Genomic DNA, 23,732 nt, shown 5'->3' with positions numbered 1-23,732 from the left:
GGAGGAGTGAGAAAAAGCACTCTCTGTCTTGGGTGCTGTTATTTCTGTTACCATTGCTCCTAGCAGCAATGACGGGGGGGAGCATTTAGGGACTTGGTAACACGAGGAAAGGTTGCATGCCATTTCTCTGTGCCACCCACCTAACCTACTAGTGAGATTTAACAGTCAAACCAAAGTCTCCAATCAGAGCACAGGGACAAGCCATTTTGGTGAACCAGAGTAAATCTCACGGGAATGTCTGGAGAATGCTCTGAGTGTTATCTTGGTGTCTGGTGTGAGAAGCAAACAACTCAGCTTGGCCTTGTTGGCTGGCTTGAGCTCCTGACTAAGTTAGTGACCTGGTATCCCCAAGGTCTTTGTGCAGACTGGGTGAGAGCAAGAGCAGAAGGATTTGGGAACACAAAACTGGGGAAAGAAGCAGACAAACATGTGTGTCAGTCTCTGAAGATCTGCCTGCTTTAAGATTAAGATGCTGGGACTTAACTGAGAATGATTTATGAAATATATTTTATTATATGCACATTTACACTTAACGTGCTCAACATGTTAAGAGAGAATGACAGCAGTCTGAATGGGCACTTAAAATACCACAAAGTCAGCAAAGGCACAACATGAACACATACTTGCAATCATGAATGTAAGCTAGCCCCTGCACCTTTCCCTTTCATGAAGTCTTGTTCCTACTTGCCCAAGCATGACTACATCATTAGGAGAATGTGTTTCTGCCTTATTTACTGGCTACAGGGAGCCATCTATGGGTATAAGCTCTCCAAGTTAGGACGACTATTGCTATTTATACACTGGTGTTTATGTCGCCTAAGGGTCTCCCTAGGGTATTCAGAATCTTGTTAAGAGCAGCAATAAGCATATGAGACCAGACAGAAGCACAGGCCAATAGAATAAGCCAGCAGAGGCCAACCACTTTGATCAGCAATGAGTCATATCCTATCAAATGAAGTATACCAAGGGGATTTTTTGTTTGTTTGCTTTAGAGGCAGGTGATTTTCCACCCTTGTCAAATATTTGAGCCCCCCCCCTTCCAAATTGATGGGCATTGCCATTCAAATGGTGTGTGTGACCACATCATGCGATCGATTATGTGATTACCACCCCACTCCCCAATTTTTTTGTTCATGTTGGCATCCCTGTGGGGGGAAAGTAGCAGAACTAGCAACTAAATTCTTTGGCAAGGGCAGCCAAAAGTGTGTGACCGCTGTACAAAGGTAAGCATTTTACTCTGTCGTTATATCTTCCAAGAGAATTTACCGAGTAGTAACCCGAAATCTGAAACACTACTTACTGGAGACTCAATGTCTTCGAGCAGCAATACCGAGCAGCGGTCACACTTTAGTAGAGTTTGGGCTCGGTGCATAATCTTCTTCACAATTTTCTCTAGGTCTGTCTGTTCTTCAAATAGATCATTAACCACCTCCAGCAAGGCCTACATACATGGGAGGGACAGCTATTACAATTCGGATAAATTCTTGGACAATTCCTCCCCCCCCCCCCGAAACAAGACTTCTAAAAGTACCAGTTACTGTATAAAACTTACTGACTTTGTAATATGGGCTTACTCCTTCTAAATTAAATTTTGGTTGCCCAAAACAGCAATGGGCAAATGTCCCTGTAAAAGATCATGGAAATCAGTATTTTTGTTTGCTCATTTTCTCAGTGGGGCCAGGATAAAAGGCTACTTCAGTGTTTCATGTATGCCTTAAGCTATACCAGTTAATGGAATTGATTGCATTAGGACCCTATTTGTAGCGTCCTTCCTCCCAGACTTTCCTCAGACACACAGGTTCCTTTTGCCAAGATCTATCCCTAGCCTTACATGCCAAACTACTTGATGTGTAAAGTTGCAATAAAGTTGTGTCCTGTTGCTCTCCTGAATATGTGCCAGATCCCTAACCCATGGCCTCCCGATTTCCTCACAAATGTCACTGACAAGATTCAGGAGGGGTGGAGGGGGGAAATCAAAGACTCCCACTGAAATGTCAAAAATAATGACTATTTTCTTTTCTACAGTAGTCAAGTCGTACAGAACACAAGAAAGCTCTTTGCAATGCTTGTGCATTGTGCTCTCATGAGTTGCACACTGTAACATCCTGGTAAAGCTTTTAGTGGTCACCATTTAGCTCAAAAAAATGTTGGCATCATAATGTCAGCGGAAAGGAATTACTTTAGAATTACTACTGGTAGATAAAAAATTCAGGTAAAAACATCCGTAGCTGCAAGATACCCTTTGAATATGAAGCTAAAACTATGAAGAACAGGAAGACAGGAAATATATTTATGTACACTGCAATTCTAAGCATGTTTACTCACAGAAGTTTCACTGTTTATTCCTATGAAAGAGCACGTAAGATTGTAGCTTTACTCATACAATATATTCTTCGCTCTTGAGCAGCAGAACAAAATAATGCAACCAATGGCAAAATACATGCCCTGATTAACAAAGTGATGTGTATTAAATGTATGTGTATTTTCAACAAAGTGTCAATGCTTTCTTTAGAAATAATGGTGATTTATCTTCAGTCACCTGACCTTTTATCATGTGATCATGCAGAGATAGCATATGAAGTAAAAGTTAGTAGCAGTGGCCCAAATTGCAATTTTTCACTTACTCTGCTTCTATCATACTCCTTCCTTGAAGCAGCAAACAGCTGAGCGTTAGATATGGCAATCCCACAAAATGGAAGATACATCTCCATTACCTGGAGCAAAAAGGAAGTATCAGCTATTAGAAGTTGGCATTGTAATTAGAAGTGCATCTTCAATCTAGTTCTCAATGAGGTTGGTATGCCTGTCCACTTCACACTGTAGGACTTATATGGTAAAAAACATTTCCCTTTCCCTCCACACACAAAATTAGGTCTTGGGGATAAGAACAGTCCAGAAACGAAATGGCTGCCTCAAACTTGTCACTGTGTGGTTGACAGTTGGGTGGGCTTGTTTTAGAGCTGCACTTCAGGCAACAAATATGGCCACCAAAATGATTTGATCTTGCCTTATTTCTAAAGTTTAGGAGCTGGCCGCTTTTGAGGAACAACAATAAGAGCAGGGTTCCGGCTGTTGCCACCATTCTTAAGTGTGCCCCATATAAGGAAACATACACGGCTCAGTGGGAGAGCCTATGATTTGCATGCAGAAGGTCCCTGACACCTCCAAGAAAAGATTCCCTGCATGAAAGCTTGGAGAGCTGCTGTCAGTCACTACAGACTACATTGGGCTAAATGGACCAATGGTCTGATTCAGCATAAGGCAGCTTCCTATGCTCTTATTCCCAGAGGTACTCTGGGAAACGATACCCTCATTTCCTGATTGTGGGCTTCCCAGAGGCATTTGACTGGCTCCTGTAGTAACAGGATTTTGGACTAGATAGGCCTTTGGTCTGATTTGGGGGGGAGGTCCACTTAATATTATTGTGCTACATTTTTAGATTCCCAATACCGCCCCATTTCAAAATTTCCCAACATATGGATACCGGCACGTCATGGAGAAATGTTCTAGCCTTGTCTTCTACACGATGAGCTATTTTGTGTGCGCGCGAAGAGATAATATGGGAGGCACCATCCAAATAGCGTTGTTTTTAACAAAGCTTTTCTGAGATGAAGAGCTGCCATGGCCCATGGCTAGGCTTGTATATGTATAATTTACCTTGTCACCAAAAAACATGCAACTTTAAAGCCATTACATACATTACACATACCTTACATTATTGTCTCCCTGCCCCTCCAAAAACAACCATCTGCAATAAAATGATTGGCTTTCCAAATGGGTGTACTTTCGATGAAGAACACACACACTTGTGATACATTTCAGACGTACTGTATCACTCTGCAGAAAATGGTGGATTCAATTTTTAGTGCTGAGTTGAACAAGACTGGTGATTTATAAAGAACCTTAAGGATCAGATTTCAGCCAGTGCCCACGTTTTAACCTTTGCTCCTCCAATGGCCAAAGGATGGTTCAAAATAAAATGTTATTCAACAAATAAATTCTTATCTTGCAATTCTGCCATGACACATAATACTAGCAATAGTAGATTACAGGTTCTTCAATATTTTATCAGGAGAAATAACTTCAGCTAAAGAATAAAAACTGTTCAACACTGTCCAGTACTTGATCCTTTTCACCTCAAAATAGTCCTCTTCTTCTGCATGATTCTTTTTTATTCTAACCTCATGACTATTAAAATAAATGAATAGGTTGAGAGTGGACTATTAAATCTAAATTCATCTCCTTATAATTTAGCTAATATGAGACACGCTTCACAAAATGAAAATACTACAATTCTACAATTCTATTCTTTCTTTTGCAGGAAGATTTGTTTTTACTTCCTTTGAAAGCTCTTTCAACAAAGATCCCATGCATTCAAACATCTTTCTTATAAATTGGCCACCTCCTTATATTTATGGAAGAAATGTGCTCCTTAGTATTAACAAACATAATAAATACAAATTCATTTACTTTTTCTACTGTATGAAATACAGATGAATTCAAGCACTTCAACTAAAAGATTAAGATGTTTTGTAGGTCACGTAGAGTTCTTCGTTAGTGATGATGCAGTAATAACTTTAACGATAATGATTATTACAACAGTAATAATTTTAAACAGGAAGCATTCAAGCACAAAGCATTTATATATGGCATCTATTACATCAGCACAAGTGTACAAAAGACAAATGAGAAAACTTGAACTCTTTTAAAAAGCTAGAAAATCCCCAATTGCCATAAGTTCCACCTCTGCAATTTGTACAGATAGATCATTTGAAGACCATGTTTTGAAATAGGTAGCACCAGTGACTGTTATTAAATAATAATTATAACAACTAAAAACTCTAAAAGCAAAAAATAATACTACAAAAATACAATTAATATTTTCTAAAAAGAAATCATTTGTAAATTTAATTCATTCTGGGTTTTAAACTGTCCAAACATGCATGTGCCCACGTTCATATAAACAGTGCAGAATGCTTTACTGAGCACATGAATCCACAGGCTAAGAATCAATCGCAATATGGTTAGGTGTGAACACTCAACCAAATCACATTACGCGTTGGGCATCTGTGCACGGTGTGTCTGGAAACCCTTACAATCAAGGCCTCTGATCAAATAAGAGCATGACAGAAGTTTGTCCTTCGCAAACATATTTCTCAGGGGAGACCCCTATTTTTATTCAAAAAATAATCCACTGCTGGTGGTTAAAGCTGTATCCTATGAGCCCTAAATCAGGCTTTACTGGTTTCGTATCAAGAGCAACATATGGCTGCATTTTTTATGTATTCTGTTTTCATAAGGTTTCCCAATTCATTGTCTCTTACCTACTACAATATACCATTCCATGTCCCTCATTCAAATCTCAGCCACAAATTTACTGGATGTCCTTTGGCAAGCCACATAGGGAAGATGATGCTGTCCTAACATACAGATTGTCTTTAGGATGCTCAGATTATCCCCGCCCACCCCACCATATAAGGCTGAATAACTGAAGGGTCACATTGCAGATATATTAGTCTTGATTCAATGCGCAGAAGGAGCACTTAGTACTTCTTTGGTACTCACACAACTACTCTGCAACATCTGTTAGCACTTGAGCTAGCACCAAAATATCCCGTGGCACCAGTGGGGATGGGATGCCATTTATGGGGAAAGTACTTTTGATGGGTATCCTGAATCACAGCATCACAGAACTGCAGAGTTGGAAGGGGTCCCAAGGGTCATCTAGCCCAACCCCCTGCAATGCATAAATCTCAACTAAAGACTCCCTGACAGATGGCCATCCAACCTCTGCTTAAAAACACCCAAAGAAGGAGAGCTCACCACCTTCTGAGGGAGTCTGTTCCACTGTCAAACAGCTTTTACTGCCAGAAAGTTCTTCCTGATTTTTAGTAGGAATCTCCTTTCTTGTCACTTGAAGCCATTGGTTCGGGTCCTACCTCCTGGAGCGAGAGAAAACAAGCTTGCTTCATCTTCCATGGGACAGCTCTTTAGATATTTGAAGATTGCAGGCCATCAAATCTCATCTCAGTCTCCTCTTTCCTAGGCTCCTCGCCTCCAGTCTGCAGTGACCTCACCTGTTCTTCACGAATTCTCCAGGATTATAGACAGAGGCTCTGAGATTACATCCGCAAGCTCCTTTAGTACCCTTGGGTGTAGCTCATCAGACCCTGGAGATAAAGTAGCTAGGTGTTTCCTTACCACCTCTTCTATCTTGGGCTGCAGTTCCCTCCCTGCCGGTTGGGCACTGCTTTCCTTTTGGGTGAAGAGAGAGGCAATGTAGGTGTTGAGGAGTTCCACCTTCCCTCTGTCACCAAGTAGCATTTCTCCATCTTCCATTGCCCATACAGGCCCTTCTCAAATCTCAAATGATCTGTAAGCTCCTTATGCAGCCACACCGGTTTCTTTAGATGCCTCCCGCTTGTTTTCCTTGTTAGAATTGTCTGCATTTGCGCTTTCAATATTTCACCTTTAAGAAACTCCCATCCATCTTGTACTCACTTCACTTTTCATTATTTCTGACCATAGGATCTCACCCAGTAGTTCCTTAAAAAAAATAAAAAATCAGCCTTCTCGAAGTACAGAGTGCATGTCCGACTAAACTCAGCTTCCCCTTGCCTCTGTATCATGAAACCCAAAAGGGCATCATCACTTCCTCCCACGCTTCCTAGTACTTCCACTTCATCGATTTGTTGCTAGTGACATCCTGTTTCGTCCTAATGCAAAGCTCTCGGATGAAGTTAGCCTGAATTTAGGGGCTGTGAAACGTTAGGGCTATTGGCAATGCTTCGCTCCTTCCTGAACAACTGGGCAGGAAGTGTATTTACAACAGCTTCAAGTGACTTTATTTGTCTTCCTTCCCTTTCTTCAGGGTGATTTGGCGAAACGTTCGGAGAAAAACAACAACAACACAGAACAAATGGCTCAGTGAACATTTTGTGAGAACAACATTATGAGCAATGTTACCAGCTTACATCCTGCAAAATGTAGAAACAGGGCTCCGCTTAGCAGGGTGCCAGTACTGAAGCTACCAAATGAACTGCTTGATAACTAGCGAATTAACAATGAGCATCATTTCCCTCCTCACATGAATGCATACGAAATACATGCAACCACGTGAAATGTATGTCCTGGTCATATTTCAAAAGGTCTGCTCTACATATCTGTACACTGGAATTGCTCAGACATTGCTACAGTTAAGTCATTTTAGATTTTAGACTTAATGTTCTTGCAGGAGTATTGCCGCCTTCTGTCCCCCACTTTTGATGGTAGTGCATATTTCTTGCATTGGTAGGGGCTTGGAATAGTTTACCTTTGAGGTCCCATCCAACTCTATAGACTTATATGTTTCTACTTCAAAATGTGCTTTGCCACACCTACTACAGTTGCAGGACCTCTTCCCCATTCTTCTGAGTGACACCCTGGAAGTCTGCCCCCAAAGCCCTCCCCAGAAGGCACCATGGTACTCGTGCATGTTTTGCCTCAGACAACAAATGTAGCTTTTTGGTGCAGTATTACTACCGCAAGTGTCCAGTGCCTGCAAATGCAAACAAAACATCTGCCAAAGAAAGGGCAAACCAATCTATTTCTATGTCCATATTCTTGAAGAACTGCAACCTGCTTTTCACAAATGTCTGCTATTGCACACCAAAATAATAACAGGCTGACTTCTACACAATCTGGATAAATCGCAGGTTCTTTATAAGGTCTGGAAAGAGTCTTCAGAATGCAGCTGTACATAAGATGGGATTATACAAGCGGGAGCCCTGAAAAACAGCTCCGTCACAAAAAGCATGTGTTTGTCCAGACCTTATTACAAGCTGGTTACTTACGGGATTCCACTTCTGTGCCACCCACACATTCAAAGAATGTTGGAAAAATGCTGGAAGGAAAAGAGCATGAATACAGATATGCAAAACTCACACACTAGAGTGTTTGGTATACAAAATGCTCAGGGCCGTCTTAACCGTTGGTGCTAGGGTAGCATGGCACCCAGGCGCTGGGCTCAACAGCCAAGCGGAGCAGAGCCCGTCGGAACGCTGCGGGCTCTTCCCCGGACTCCAACGCTCGCCCCTGAACTCGCAGCAAGCTGCCCACAGAACAGTCTGCGGGGCTCAGACGGGCTCTGCTCCACTCGGCTGTCAGCTGTTGCCCCAGCTGCATGGTAGCTGTTTTGGCACCACACCCGGAGCGCCGTGTAACGTTGTGGGCACTGCACGGCGCATCCTGTTGCATGCACCGAGCTGCGGGTTCCTTTGCTGGCTTTTCCGCTGTTTGCGCACTCTCCCAATGCATTCACCCAGAACACTGTGAAAGTAAACAAAATTTGGGGTGGTATACCAGCATTGATTTCTTTCCTGCCATTTTCATGGGTTCATCAGGGGAAGCAGAAACATGCAGGTGTGGAAAGTGTGAGGAAGCAGCCATGTTGCCTGTGATCACTGGTGTGAAAGAAATTCAGTGCAACATGCCAGTAAAAGCCACTGGTCCATAACACAACAGGTACGCGGGTGGCGCTGTGGATTAAACCACAGAACCTAGGACTTGCTGATCAGAAGGTTGCGGTTCGAATCCCCGCAACGGGGTGAACCCCCATTGCTCGGTCCCTGCTCATGCCCACCTAGCAGTTCGAAAGCACGTCAAAGTGCAAGTAGATAAATAGGTACCGCTCTGGCAGGAAGGTAAACGGCGTTTCCATGCGCTACTCTGGTTCACCAGAAGTGGCTTAGTCATGCTGGCCACATGACCCGGAAGCTGTACGCCGGCTCCCTCGGCCAATAAAGCGAGATGAGCGCCGCAACCCCAGAGTCAGTCATGAGTGGACCTAATGGTCAGGGGTCCCTGTACCTTTACCTTACTGCGGTGTGAAAGGAACATTAGAAAACGGGACAGAAGAATCATCACTGTAACCAGGAAATCCCCATGTCCCACAGTATTCCCCATGTCTGAATGCACTCTAAAGGAAGTTTGTATTTTGCAGGGCATTCAACTATTCATTTACTAGAAAATAAGGTCCCACAACTTTCAAATTTCCTTATTTTGTACTGTCTCTACGTTCCGGACAAACTCATTAGCTATGGCAATCAGGAGCCAAACCAAAGCAGCGTCAGGAGCAAAAAGTTATTTCTGCAACCAAGAAGAAAACAACTGTGTACCAAAATGGTTTATCCTATGAAGCCACAGATTTGAGTTTCCCAAATAAAATTAGTTTCATTAAGCCTAGCGCCTCCAGCTTATTTTGCCATGACCTAAAAGTTATATAAAAGGAAGCAAAAGAAAAACAGCTCATATCTAACTTGAGCAAATACACTTTATTACATTTAACATGTTAAGGTCACTCGGGCAACAAATTCATGTATTATCACAAGCAGCGAGGGCAGCTTTACGGTTTTATTATAAAGTCCTTCTAGATGTCCATAGAATTTGTAGCCTGAAGGAAGTAAAATAATGACTTCAGTGTCTTCTACTAACTGAAGGGACAGAAAATGTTTCTCTCCCTAGAGCAGGATTGGCAAATCTTTTTCAGGTCAAGAACTTTATTTGCTCATGGACAACCTTCCATACAAGTGGTGGGCTGAGTTAAAGGGAAAAAAGTAGACCAAGCAACAGAGGTAATCCATAACTTTGTAAAGTAGGCTGCATTCAAATGGAGGAAGCATGTGGCTGTAGAGTCCGATATGGGAGAAACGTGTTTTATTTCAGGTTTCGCAGATTATGGTGTCTGGTTTTGCTTTTACAGGTACACCATGGCGTTTCTTCTCTCTGCATTCCTCCCAGCGGTCATTCTTTCTCTGGCCACTGCTGTGGATGCACAACCTGACTGTCTACCTCCAAGCATTTGTGATCATCTGCAAGGGATTCCCATATGGCTGGGTTAATGATGCCAGCCTTCAGGTCACGTTTGAAGGATGGATAATTTACAGGACGGATAATTCTCCATATTTGGGCTGTTGCACAACGCCTTCAGCTTCATCGTTGTTGCCCAGTGAACAACCCAAGCAAACTAAAGCACTTCAGTATGATTAAATGAGTTTCAGTTATAGATACGGGGTTATTGAATGGAATAATATCCTCAGTGGTACAATGGGCACAGTTCATTGAAGTTCAATGGAGATACTGTTAAATGAAATCAGTTGGCCTTTCAGGTTAATGTATGTAGGGCTAGATACTAGACTATAACTTGTATTTTCTGCTATGGTCTATGGAGTAATGCAACAAACACCGTTCTGTTCTATTCCGTAACTTGTTATTGGGATAGGGGATAATCAGGGGAAGTGAGAACAAGTGGAATTCTGCAGCGGTGAAGTATCAAGTATACAAAATGCTGATGCTATAATGACTGACATCCACTTGATGGCACTATAGACATAGGATTTCTATTTATAAAGGGTTGATGACTCTTCCACAAGGTAGCAAGATTTGCAGTTAGAACTGTTGGGGAGCAAAACATTTCAAAAACTGTGTCAAAACTGACTCAATGTCTGGGTCAGTAGAAAGATTTCACTACTTGTGAGAAAGCTTTACAGAATTCAGTGTCTTCTTTTTGAAAGTTGCAGAACAGAAGTTGTTACCCCCCAAAAAAAACAATAAAAACGAGAGTTTAATCAATAAAAACATGAAACTTTTGCAGTCATGAAGTATTAGGTGCTTATTACTCTTATTTTATTATTCATTTGTTTGACGTTTATATTCCTCCCCCCTTCCTCCAAGGAGCTTAGAATTGCATATATGATGCATGGGGGTCGCTTAGGGAATAATTTCACAGTAATCCTGTGAAGTAAGTAGCTCTGAGGAATAGGAATTTGCACAAACACACCTGGATTTTGCACACCCACACCAAACCACTCTGGTCTAGTCACTATAAGACACTGGTCCCAATTACTAACTTCATAGAAGGAAAACAAACTGATTCACCAAATGCTAATTCACATGGAAGCCCCTAATATATGCACAAATAGTGCTGCACGCATTTAAACAGAAGCAGTTTATCCCCAAGTACATTCCTCCGAGCGGATTTTCTTTAAATTCCATTTATTCCAATGGGCCTAATCTGAGCATGACTAACAGAAGATATTCAGCCATTATGTCGATGTGCTTTTTACCTCTCAAAGAATGCCAAGAGAAAACGTAAAACAATTCAACACAAAATATCAGATAAAGCAATCTAACAAAATGTAGCATAAAACGAAATATAAAACATCATCCATGGAGTGGTCTCTAGTTCACAAAAGCTTATGGCACACTGAAACTTGCTAGTCTTCAAGGCATGGGATAGCCAACCTTTATGGGCACAAGGATGTGTTCGAAAATCGAAGAAATATCATGGGCAGCTCTGAACATCATTTGTGATTCTTATTTCTATCTGTAAGCTACCTTGATTCCCATCAGGGGGAAAAGCGCCGTATATATAAATATATACTAATAATACTAATACTGTAACCTTATGAGGCTTTGCCCTCGGGTGGGAAAAATATTGCGCCCGGGAAAGGGAAGTGGGAGTCAACAGACACTCAAGGAATAGTTTCGGAGAAAAAGCTTTTATTTCCACCATCCATGAACTGGTAGAAGGAGCAAGTGTGATAACTCACAAAAAGCATGCACGAGTTCACAGTCATGTGCACAAACATATATACCCCTTTCCAGTTCCCTCCCCCTTTCTCCGCCTTCTTCCAGAGTCCTGCCCCATGAGTTCCTCTGAGCATGAACAGAAAGCTGTCTTGGGACTATTGTGGACTCTTGGCACCCTTCCCAGGAAAGGGGAACGAGAAGCGGTTCAGCATGTCCAAAGATGTTGCAACTAGAATGAGATAAGATTCGCTTCTCAGGCCTGCTTTGAACAGAGCCTATTCATTAGCTTTTAAAATTTTGCCTTTTGCCACAGCATCATGTGAGAAAAGCAGAGACAAGCAGAGAAAAGCTGTTTTGGATTTTTAGAAGACAAAAGGAATTTTGGACAGTTTTGAGGCCTGGGGTGATTACAGACAGGATTTTGGTATCCTGTCCCTTCAATACTACTACTACTACTACTACTACTACTAATAATAATAATAATAATAATAAAGTGGTGGTGCTCAGAACCTCTCCCAAAACAGGCAAAAATCCTGTCCCCAAACAAATAACACAAAAGTGGGCACTACCCTCAGAAAATGAGAACAGAAAACAGACAGCTCTCCCAATCAACAAAAATGCCAAAAAACTTATTCAAAAATAAAAATTGGAAGGAGCACAAGCCCCGTGGCACCATAACTGGGGATCCCAGCTTAAAGGTACCACAAGCCTTCCTGCTTTTGCTTCAAGCAACATGTCTATACATCTGGAAATTAATAAATGAGTGTTATAATGATTGTCCCATAAATGTCAGGTGACTATTCCTCTCCTCCCTCCCATCAACCTCAGGATAACCTCCCTATTTGGGTTCCTGCTATTTCCAATGTGGCGTGTGTGCATTTCATTTGGTCTAGCTTTAGCAGAGACTGATGCTGGCGGCAATCCGCCTGCAAGCTTGTAGAGTGAATTATATTAATGGGGAAACAGCCTCTCTCTTCTCTCACCCCCGCCCCCAAGCAAAACATCCCAAAAGCTCACCACTGAGCAGTTAATGCAGCTCCATGCCTCCTGCAATGCAGACATGAGCCTGGAAGGTGCAACTGAGCTTTTTAAGATCCTTTCAGCTTTTGCCGTAGAAAAAAAAAAGGAAGCAGGGAGGAGAGGAATCCGCATAGAAAAGTGGTTCCTCTGGGTTCACTTACTTAGTTTTACAATTCATGCTGCTCTGCAGTCACAGTAACTGGAAGCAAAAATGATCAGGTACCACCAGCATTATGCGCTGATTAAATCAGCGGTGAGGATGGACAGAGCCCTCTCCTATAGCTATAATGTTAACTCGCTTGCTGTAGCTCCAGCAAAGCAGAGATGTGCTGAGCTACAAGAGTGTGTAATCCGATTGTTCCAGCCAACTAGGCATGGCAGCTGATATTCACTAACTTTCATTATCAGCAGAAACAGACAACAATAAAAACTCAACAGAGCACAAATTTCCGTTGTCTATATAAACTAGGAAACATAAGGGAAATACCAGAAGCGAACGTTAAAATATCTGTTTGTACAACTAAGACCCAAAATCCTGCAGTCCTCCTATTGCTTAATCGCATTTTAATCGGTCCAAAAGGACGTGTACTGCTATATGCAGTAATTAGAATACAGTTTCTAACATTTACTGAGCTTCCAGTTTTTCATGGTTTTAATATCCAGTAAACTCCTCTGAGTATTTTATGGAAAACCACCCCATAACATTTAAGGCACATCAGAATTAAAGAAACGCAAACATTCCAGAGAACTGAATATGCATTAAGGTACACTAATGGAGATCTAGGAACATTTACATGGTTGTTTTAGGCAGGCAAAAGACAGCAAAAAAACAACAACAACAAAGTTCGTATTTGAGGCATTCACACCAACTACAAATTAAGAGTGAATTAAAATGCCAACCTACAAAGTAAAATCAGGAAAAATGTTACACTGAAGGTGCATATAACATGTTCTGCATGGGGAAGAATGAAAATGAATGTTCATAGAGAAAGAAGCAATAGAAGACTTAATTTCATTTCTGGGTGAATTTTATAGCTGAACAGTCTTCAAAATTGTGAGAATAGCGCCACTGTTTCCAATTCAGAACCATTTTCTTGGATGCCAGGAATGAACACTCATCCTTCCATCCATACTGAAAAGAGGAAAGCTTCTCTCTGTGAGAAAGTGTAATGGTTTCTGATGTAAATGAAACTACCCCCACCCACCCACCCACCCACCGACCGACAGGGTGCTGATGGAAGGGGGGCAGTCCTGTATATATTTGTGGCCCTGTCTATTTTTCTGCTTTTTTTCCAAATGTGGCAGCTATTTTGGGTTGTGCAGACATTCAAGGCAGACATTCTGTGACTGGCACCCACATGCCCTTCTCAAAATTCCAGATGTTCCCACTGATTCAAAAAGGTTGCTGAGCCCAAAGAATATAATAATGCCATCATGCTGAGCAAATTACATGAGACAGTGTGAAATTTATGGGAGTATCACTTATAATTTGAATTCCAAAACCGTATTTTTGAGAAATTTCCAGTGATAGGCTGGGTTCACAGATAAATGGAGCAGCTTCTCTGAACCCTTCACAAGAACATGATAGGTCCCTGTTGCTGCTTATAAGAAAAAGATTAATTTAAAATTTGACAGATTTAGGCAAATGTGCATCAATAATGTGCTTTTCATTATTATGCACCAAGGCAATTTATTTACATTACAGTGCATAACAAGCACAAGCACTTGACTTAATCTATGCAAACACAATTTAGAAATCCACTCTTATTCAATTGTAAAATGAAAATCCTTTTAACTTGTTGCTTAAGAGATTCCACTGTGATGATCGTTACCCTGTTGTCATTGTTTATCATGTCCTCTAAGTAGATGCAGCTGTTAAGCGTTCAGGACAAAATTACTGTAATGAACTACCATGGAGGTGCACATCTGACCAGACATTTTGATACTCTATGTGATGCCTGCTTTTAAAAACCAACTCTACTTGAAAATACCCAACAGTATTTATTGTTCAAGGGTAATTTATCCACTTCTCTCCAGTGTCACCTCTATGGACATATTTATATAGTAAGCTATACTAATCCTTGTGTGATGAATTATGTGTTTTCCTGATTACAGCCTTCACAGCTACAAGTTTTTTATAGAAAGAGGATGTCTCAATACAAACCATTTTCCTCTCTGTACTTATGCTACCCAAGATGGTGATGTCTTGAAAAAAACAAATATATGTGTCTTGCCGCAAGGAATTCCTCAGAATGCTGTCAGCATAATAAATACCCCATAAGTGTATTATTGTGACAGTGGGTCATAATTCTCCATATAGCGGCAGATTCTGGAGCAGGAATATGTGCCATTGTTAATACGTCTCCATGAACCACTTCCATCTTAACTCTACACTAGTAAAACTGAGCACTAAAATGTTTGTTTCTGTCGTTACATAGCAGTCATGTCCCACAAGAGCCCCGGGCGCCAGCTCTGTCCTTTCATCTTCTGTGAGGAAGCACTTCCTTCCTCACATTTATTTGAGAAATCGGGACAAAAACCTCATGCCAGTCCCATCATCTATCAAACTGGTGCCCATTGGTGGTGGTCCCAAAGTCTGGAATGGTTATCAAGTTCAATGTAACAGATCCAGAATACAGGCCATTTAAAATAAGCTGTCAATACTGTTCTCTTCTGCAAAGTGGTTTACGACATGGAATTATTATATATCAGTAAAGTGTGAGAGTGGCAGAATTTTCTGCAGCATGTGACAAGACAGTCCATGATGCCAATCTCCCAGGTGGTGAACCTGCAGGTAAGTGTGTATAGGAATGCAACACAATATGTTGTATTATACAGTACTAGCTCACTGTTTTAATCTGTTATACTTTAATTGTTATTGCTGTGATTGTACTGGTAATTCATTTTTCTTTTAACTAGCTTTCTCTAATATTACCTCTTTTTTTAAAGTAGGCTATAAATGTTTCAAATAAATAAGTAAAGCATTACTGGTCCTACCACTCTCAGCCATGCTATGAAGAATTTGTTCGCAAGCACTTTCTCTATATCATACGTATCATCACCTATCAACATTCCCTTTCTGCTGATAGGACAAACTCTATGTAAGAGAATGAACGGACAAACAAATCTATCATTTAAGAAACAGGAACATGCAGAAACTACTGAGGCCCATGTTGGTCTGTGACACCCATGAAGATACACAAAACCAGTTGTTATTAATTCCACTCTCCAAAGCAGAGATTAAGGAAATCATTCTTTTTAAAATGGCAAATAGTAGGATACCTGGATCAGATGGATTTCCAGTAGAGTAGCATAAAACATTCATAGATCTCTTGGTGCCAAAACTTCAATTGTACGATAGGATATTTGATAAGGGAACTTTATGAGAGGCATTTAACCAAACTTGCATTGCTGTTATACCAAAAACAGGTAAAGATCATACTCAGTGTGCTAATTATCATCCAATTTCACTGATTATTGTTGATACTCTATCGTCTCTGTGCATGTGCACATGGCTCTATACCAGTCAACCTCCCAGTGCCTTACCTCTTGTGCCACCAGGATTCTGGCTTCTAAATAAACAAAGTAGATGAGGCGCCACAGGTTTTTTAAATTTCAGAATCAGCCTAAATACTGTCAGCAGACTCTAAAGGCCAATCCAAACAAATCAGGTTGTATACAGCCCTGATAACGAAGTAACACCCTTGATCTGAGTAACTCGTTGGCTTGCTCTCCTTTTTGCCCACATGGTTTGGAACCTGACTACTAGCCCATGAAATGGCATCATCCAGTTCTGGCACTTTAGATCCTGGCATGCATGGACTAGAACCAGACCCTCAGATGGCCTTGGACTCCACAGCCTAACAATGAGCTTGGCTGAGGTCTGATGAAACTTAACCTCAACGTTCATCATCTGACCTTAAGCTTGCTATGTACTTAAAATAAACAAAAAAAGAGTCAAAAGGAACAAGAAGCTACAGAAACTAGATTTCATAAATAACAAGCCAGCATGATGTCCTAGGGTTTAAATGTGGATTATGGAGGGATCCTTACAGAAAAGAGCATTGTCTTCAAGTTGGCAAACCATGTATTGTTTCCATGTGTGATGTTTAAGGTTAGAGTAGTAGTTCAGTATTTGCTGAACGTAAAATGAAGCTAGAATGAGCATACCAACCTTATTTTCTGCTTTGATGCAACTGCTCTACTTAAATTAGAGTTCGTTTTTTTAAACCAACAACGCAATGTCACTGTAGATGGTTTTCAAAGTAGCTAGTGACCTCAATTAAAGAAAAATCCTATGTCACTTCCTCCTACATGCAGCCTTAATAATAATATAAATTAATTAATTGGGCTGCAGGTGAGAAAGGGCTCAGAATTCAGTAACTTCTATTGAATAGAATGTACAATTCATTTCCATTAATAATTTCATACGCAATTCAAATTTTACAACTCTCGTTTTCTAACTGTATATTGTTGGAGTCGGTGGGAACTTTCTGAATTGAAGGCAAGGATGCTCCATAGCTTCCTGCTGAAATTCTGTAACTTTTGATACTACAAATGCTCCAGGGTATTTGGGGTTTTACTTTGTCTCACTTTTGATGTGCTATAGTACAAGTGTAAGGAAAAGGAAAAGGACCTTTCCGGGTTATGTAGCCAGCATGACTAAACCACTTTTGGCGCAACGAGACACCATGATGAGTGCCAGAATGCATGGAAATGCTGTTTACTTTCCCGTCACAGCAGTACCCATTTATCTACTCATTCTGATATGCTTTTGAACTGCTAGATTGGCAGGAGTTGGGACAGAGCAACAGGAGCTCATCCCGTTGCCCGGACTCGAACTGCTGACCTTCTGATCTGCAAGCCCAAGAAGCTCAGTGGTTTAGACCACAGCGCCACCTGCTCCCTGTAATGCAAGTGTACCCCTCCAGATGTAATAATGTGGTAACAATGAGGAAGCATTACAGAAAAATGAATAAAGTGGAATAATGCATGGATGGTCCTGTATAAATCCACCATTAATGGACTATTTCTGGACCAATTATATATCAAACACACACACACAACATAAAAAACTCAGTCTTTGCTTGGATAATGAAAGTATGGGGAATACAACTTTCAGAACTGTAATGTTTGATACGGAATCTTATAATGTACAAAGACAGCTCTCTGAAAAGATAGCCTGGCTTCCAGTTCTACTTAGTGGAGCTCCTAGATATTTTAATAAGCTCTGCAGAAGCTGTCTTTCCACAGGACATAAATTAGCTCGCTTTCACATTTGCGAACCCTACAATATTATTGCTAAAACCTTTGGTTAGCATATGTGGTCATAAACAGTGAGACACACCATCTCCCACAATCCCAGTGATGTTAAAAACTGCTAAGTGTAACGATACGTTTTGTTTTTATTTCAACCGGGTAAGTGGCTGCATAAAAAGAACGAATCACACAGAACTTAATTGGCTGTCATTTGCAAGGCAGCAATTGGCGAAATAACTGGACAATGTTATTTTATTCCGGCTGAAAAAAATGCCATTGCAAAGCTGACATGCTGCATCTTTTGTTTCCTGTTTATTCATTAGCTGCATGACACTCTGCCACAGCTGCAAGCAATTAGAAAGTTTTGAAATGTTCTATAAGGTCAGTGATAGAAATTTGCTAAAATTAAAAAATCAGCAAAACAGGACAATTATGTTAATTCATCAACAAAGCAGAGGTCTTGGCTGTACACCACAAATGTAGTTGTGTCCAAATATTAGTGGGGAAATGCAGTCTAAGCACTTGCCCGCCTGCAATACATTGTTAAAGTATAACATTTTAGCATGTTGCCCAATCTCCACCCCCCCTTTAATTACAGTCATATCTTGGAAGTCGAACAGAAGTCCGTTCAACTTCCAAAACGTTTGGAAACCAAAGTGCGGCTTCTGATTGGCTGCAGGAAGCTCCTGCAGCCAATCAGAAGCCGCAGAAGCCCCTTCAGGTTAGACGCTGAGGTTCCAAAGAATATTGGCAAACCAGAACACTCACTTCTGGGTTTGCGGCGTTCAGGAGCCAAAACGTCCAAGTACCAAGGTGGGATCCAAGTTTGGGATCCAAGGTACAACTGTACTTATTTTCTTTGTTTTATATTTAAAGCATTTTCACCACACTCTTTAGCCAAAATAATCTTCCGCATCGTCTTCCATACCAATTAAACAACACTTGAAAGGGCAGTCTACGCTCTCAGGCTTACAGCCTAAAAACTATGTCACAAAAGAAAAAGGGAGGAGGAAGGAGGAGGGGAAGGAAAGCAATTTCATATACAAGTTCTTAAAGTTATAGTTCTTACAATGACCAGCTGGGATGGAAATAACTCAGGTAGCCATTGCAAAGTTGCTATTACACTTCCAGTTTAAAGCAAAACAGCAATGACTGGATGCTGCTAAATGGTCCAAGTCTGGAAGAACCCAGGATGAAGCCTGTTCTTCCAAAGGTCTGAATTCCCTGATTAAACCTGCTTCAGGGCAGATGGTCAATCATCAACCATCCCATAAAGTATGCCTCTACCAGCCACATCCTCTGAACTTTCTAAAAACAGAGGCATTGAACAAGCCAAGGCACTCAATTTACTGGAGCACTTAGATGGTCTGCTTCCAAAATGCTGTGCAGACACATCAGCTAATCTTTAAACTGCTCCTGGGAGGAAGACAGTGGTATTCATTTCAGAGAAGAGGAAGACATTTAGACCTGTTTTCCCCCCTTTCCTGGAACATATTCATTAAACGTAACAACATCTCACAGGTAAAAAGTGGTTGTGACTCATGCATTCAAAATTAAAGAGCAAGTCACTGGCTATTAAAGTTTCTTCTGGACCATGATACTAGCTCCCATAAAAGCTGTTCAAAATACTTTATATCATCTGCATAAATAACACTGGGAGGAAAGCAGAGAGAAGAAACCTCATGGTGCACCGGTAGCAGCCAAAACAAACTTACACCTACAAACCAAACACCCACCTGAAATAAAACATGTCTCTCCCCTATCGGTCTCTACTGCCACAACAGGTGCTGTAAATCTCCAACACTTTCACTTTACCTCTGAAGGCACACTCTTCCATTGTCTCCTGAGACAGCCGGATGCCAACAATAATTTAACACTAGTGATATCCAAGAGTGAGATTTATTATGTCTGTTTGTATATGCAGGGAACACAAAAAGAAGAAAATGTTAAACGACTTGTTCAGTTCACAGCAATGTCTCATCCAACACCCGACTCCTGGTCTTCAGCACTATTTTGGATAACCTTTATCCTACAAATATTCCTACTATAATTTTTTCTAGCACTTCTTTTACTGAACGATGTGCTTTACAATACATATCTCATTATACCAACTGATTTATAGCGGAACCAACCTGCAAAATACAGTAGTGCCCCGCAAGACGAACGCCTCGCAAGACAAAAAACTCGCTAGACGAAAGGTTTTTTCGTCCGCGATTTGCCTCGCAAGACGAATTCCCCTATGGGCTTGCTTCGCAAAACGAAGCTTGCCCCGGGGACAGCGGGTCTTCTCTTTTGAAGCAAGGGGCTGCGGGGAGATAGCGATCTCCCTGCAGCCCCTTGCTGCAAAAGACGTCCGGGGGAAGCGGGGAAGCGAAGCGCTTCGCTTCCCCGCTTCCCCCGGACCTCTTCTGAAGCAAGGGGCTGGGGGGAGATAGCGATCTCCCTGCAGCCCCTTGCTGCAAAAGACGTCGGGGGAAGCGGGGAAGCGAAGCGCTTCGCTTCCCCGCTTCCCCCGGACCTCTTCTGAAGCAAGGGGATGGGGGGAGATAGCGATCTCCCCCCAGCCCCTTGCTTCAGAAGAGGTCCGGGGGAAGCGGGAAGCGAAGCGCTTCGCTTCCCCGCTTCCCCCTGACGTCTTTTGCAGCTGTTCCGAAGTGGGGCGGGGGGCGGGGTCACCTGCCCCAGCCGCCCCACTTCGGAAAGCTGTTCCAGGAACAGCTCCATAGGAACCTCCATAGGCGCCCGTCACCTCTCCAGCCAGGAGAGCGCGCGCGGGGCTAAACCAGCCCCCCGCGACCCTCTCCCAGCTGGAGTTGTGACGCGCGCATATGGCAGGAACCTCCATAGGCGCCCGTCACCTCTCCAGCCGGGAGAGCGCGCGCGGGGCTAAAGAAACCATAGCCCCGCGACCCTCTCCCAGCTGGAGAAGTGACGCGTGACTATGGCAGCAGCCTCTGAAGGATGCACCGAAGCCTGGCGTGGGGGGCGGCGGAGAGACCTTCTCCCCGCGCCAGCCTTCGGATGGCTGTCCTGAAGACTTGGGGTGGGAGAAGGGTTTTCCTTCCCACCGCCAACATTCAGAATGCTGTTCTGAATGTTGGCGGTGGGGAGGAAAAACCCTCCTCCCACGCAAGCCCCGGGAACAGAGGGAAAGCGCTGCGCGCCTTCCCCTCTGTTCCCGTACCTGTCCTGAAGGCTTGCGGTGGGGAGAAAAGCCCTTCTCCGCACCGCCAGCCTGGCAAGCGGTTTCCCTAGGAACGCATTAATTGATTTTCAATGCATTCCTATGGGAAACCGTGCTTCGCAAGACGAAAAATTCGCTAGACGACAAAAATTGCGGAACGAATTAATTTCGTCTTGCGGGGCACCACTGTACAATGTTCTTACCGTTTAGAGCCAGATGTATTAGATCTAAGTCTCTAGAACATTGTTTCCCAAACTTGGGTCTCCAGCTGTTTTAGGACTACAATTCCCATCATCCCTGACCACTGGTCTTGCTAGCTAGGGATGATGGGAGTTGTAGTTCAAAAACAGCTGGAGACCCAAGTTTGGGTCTCTAGAAGAAGGCATCAAGTGGTTTAGGGTTTAGGAATACAATCACTCGGAGAAACTGGGCCACTCATCTACTTTAACTGCAAGCAGCAAAAGTATTACATAGCCCTGATATGCAATTCCACAACTATTCTCTCCTGAAACAAAATCCTATTTAGAAGCAATCTCACACTGCACCCTAGAATCTACTGGTATCCAGCCTATGACAGTATAGAAACATTCTAAACAACTTGTTACTCATTAAATAACACAGTGTTTCCCAACCGGTGTTCCGCGGCACACGAGTGTGCCGTGAGACGTTGCCTCGTGTGCCGCGAGATGCCTGGAGGGAGGCGGGCGAGTCGGGCGGCGAGAGGCGGGGCGGCGGCGGCGAGGAGAGGCCGCGCCTCCTGCTGCTGCCTGGCGCTCCTCCTCGCAGCCGGCAGCGCTGCCTGGGCGCCTCCGTGCGACTCTGCCTCGCTGGGTTTGGTCTCCCAGCAGAGACGGGTCACACGCGCACCTCCCTCCCTCCCTCAGCCTGCGCGGAGGGAGAGCCAGAGAGAGGCATCGCTCCTGCGCGGCAGGAGAGGGAGCAGCCGGAGCGATGCCCCAAACGAACGCATGGGACCGGAGGGGAAATCCTCTCCGAGGCGGATTGAGCGCAGCTGAGAGAAGCCTTTCGAGGAGCTGCAGCAACTCCCGGCGACGGCTCCTCAAGCCCCGCCGCCGCCCCCTCCTCCGCCCGCTATCGCCGCCACCACCACAACAGCCGCCGCCGCCTCAGTTGCCGCCGTCCCTCAGTCCCTCGCTCTGCTGCCTCCTCCCACCCCCAAAGCTTGGAGGTTCCCCGGCAAGGGGGAGGGAAAAAACTTTCACTTTCGTGCGTCCCTCCCGGCGTGATGCTGCGCGCTGACGTCACGGGGCAGGGCTTTAATGGTGGTGTGCCGCGAGATTTTTTTTCAGTAAACAGGTGTGCCGTTGCCCAAAAAAGTTTGGGAAACACTGAAATAACAGTTAGTGAATTTGTGGAGTCGTTTTGGAATGCGTCTGTAGTGTTGAATATTTTTTGGTGGTGGACAGTTCCACAGATGAACTGTGTTATGTTAAAAAAGCAAACAAACATGTTTTAAATCTGGTGCAGATAAATCCTCTCTTGCTTCAATACTGTGTAAATTTAACAATATTGTTTAACAATAGTAATCTATTGTTCCTTATTTCTCTTCCCACACCATTCATGATTTCATGGACTTCACTTCTTACTAGACATCGTGTATGAAAACTCTTGGAACACACTGTGTAATGTGCCAATTCAACTAAATACCAACCAATTAAATTATGCCCATACTTCTGCGGTAATCCTTTCTGCAAACAAAACAGTACAACCATCAAAGAGAAATCTAGCATGATTTCCACTGCTTGGTAGTGCTTCGAAAATAATTAGATAACAAAAATAACCAGATTCTTGTTGTTCCAACATTGTTAGTAAATGCAGCTGACGAGACTATTTGAACGGAATGATTTCCTGTAGGTTTCATCTATTACGTCAGTGAAAACTAGGGCAAATAGTTGAGAAGAAGCTAACAAACCGAGGTTTCTTGATTGCAATGCTGTGGAGGCAAGACTATTTACTGTCTTGTTTAGGAAGTTGTAAGAACGGTTGTAAATGCATTACAAATTACTTTGGTATGCTGAAAATGGGAAATCAATATTCCCCCCCTTTTCAGAGGGCTAGTTCAGAACTTAATAGTATTAAGTAATTACTTTTACTAGTTCTCTTGGGAACTCTAGGAGAGAAGCAACTCCACTTCCTTGCTTACTGCTTACCAATACAGTATTGTTCACTTTAATCAATTTAGTAGTTCAACTATGATTGCTTTTACCATTGTCTTTGGTTAGGTAAAGTTCCATAAGGGGCCGTTTGCATTGATGTTTGACGTGCAATTACTAGTCACTGCCTCCTCCCCTCTTAATCTAAAGTCCTCCTTACATTATGCATTTGGGTATGCAGGACCCAATGTGCATTTCAGTGGGAACAAAGATGCCGTACACTAACTTTTGGTGATGGTAAGACAGAATGTTCATGCCCCAAAATAAAGATTTTATTTGTCAAAAGCAGAAAGGCATAAATAGGTAGGCTCAGAGACAAAAAAAATAAATCTTTAACACCTCCAGCTTAGTACACAACCTATGATTACACTAGGGCAGGATTTATTCAAGCCTGATCAATTACATGGAGAATTTGTTTGTCTTTCCATGAATGGTCCTATTATAAAGGTGCTGGCTAGCTAACTTGGTAAGTGATAAGGAACTTAATGAAAATAATTAATTGGTCTGTATCCTGCAATCTACCGTTT

General features: G+C 42.6%; 1 protein-coding gene across 11 annotated transcripts in view; it reads right to left on the bottom strand.

Moving 5' to 3' along the window:
* Positions 1-23,732, bottom strand: part of PDE11A (phosphodiesterase 11A) — a 155,536-nt gene that overhangs the window by 96,563 nt on the left and 35,241 nt on the right. For 9 of the 11 annotated variants that reach the window (XR_014011990.1, XM_081209310.1, XM_081209313.1 and 6 more), the window contains exons 3-4: positions 2,625-2,714; positions 1,301-1,441 (exon numbers count right to left, since the gene is read on the bottom strand). Coding sequence is in view for 10 of the 11 variants with exons in the window: in XM_081209310.1 (XP_081065436.1) it covers positions 1,301-1,441; positions 2,625-2,714 (231 nt within the window). In the remaining variant the exon portion in view is untranslated. Of the gene's footprint in view, positions 1-1,300; positions 1,442-2,624; positions 2,715-3,113; positions 3,223-3,709; positions 3,932-23,732 lie in introns of those variants that run through there. The other 2 variants (XM_081209311.1, XM_081209319.1) reach the window with 2 other exon arrangements.

Source organism: Podarcis bocagei, assembly GCF_964188305.1.
Source record: "Podarcis bocagei genome assembly, chromosome: 1".
NCBI classification, from domain to species: Eukaryota; Metazoa; Chordata; class Lepidosauria; order Squamata; family Lacertidae; genus Podarcis; species Podarcis bocagei.
Note: the sequence above shows the minus strand (reverse complement) of the source record. Positions and strands in the feature narration are given on the sequence as shown.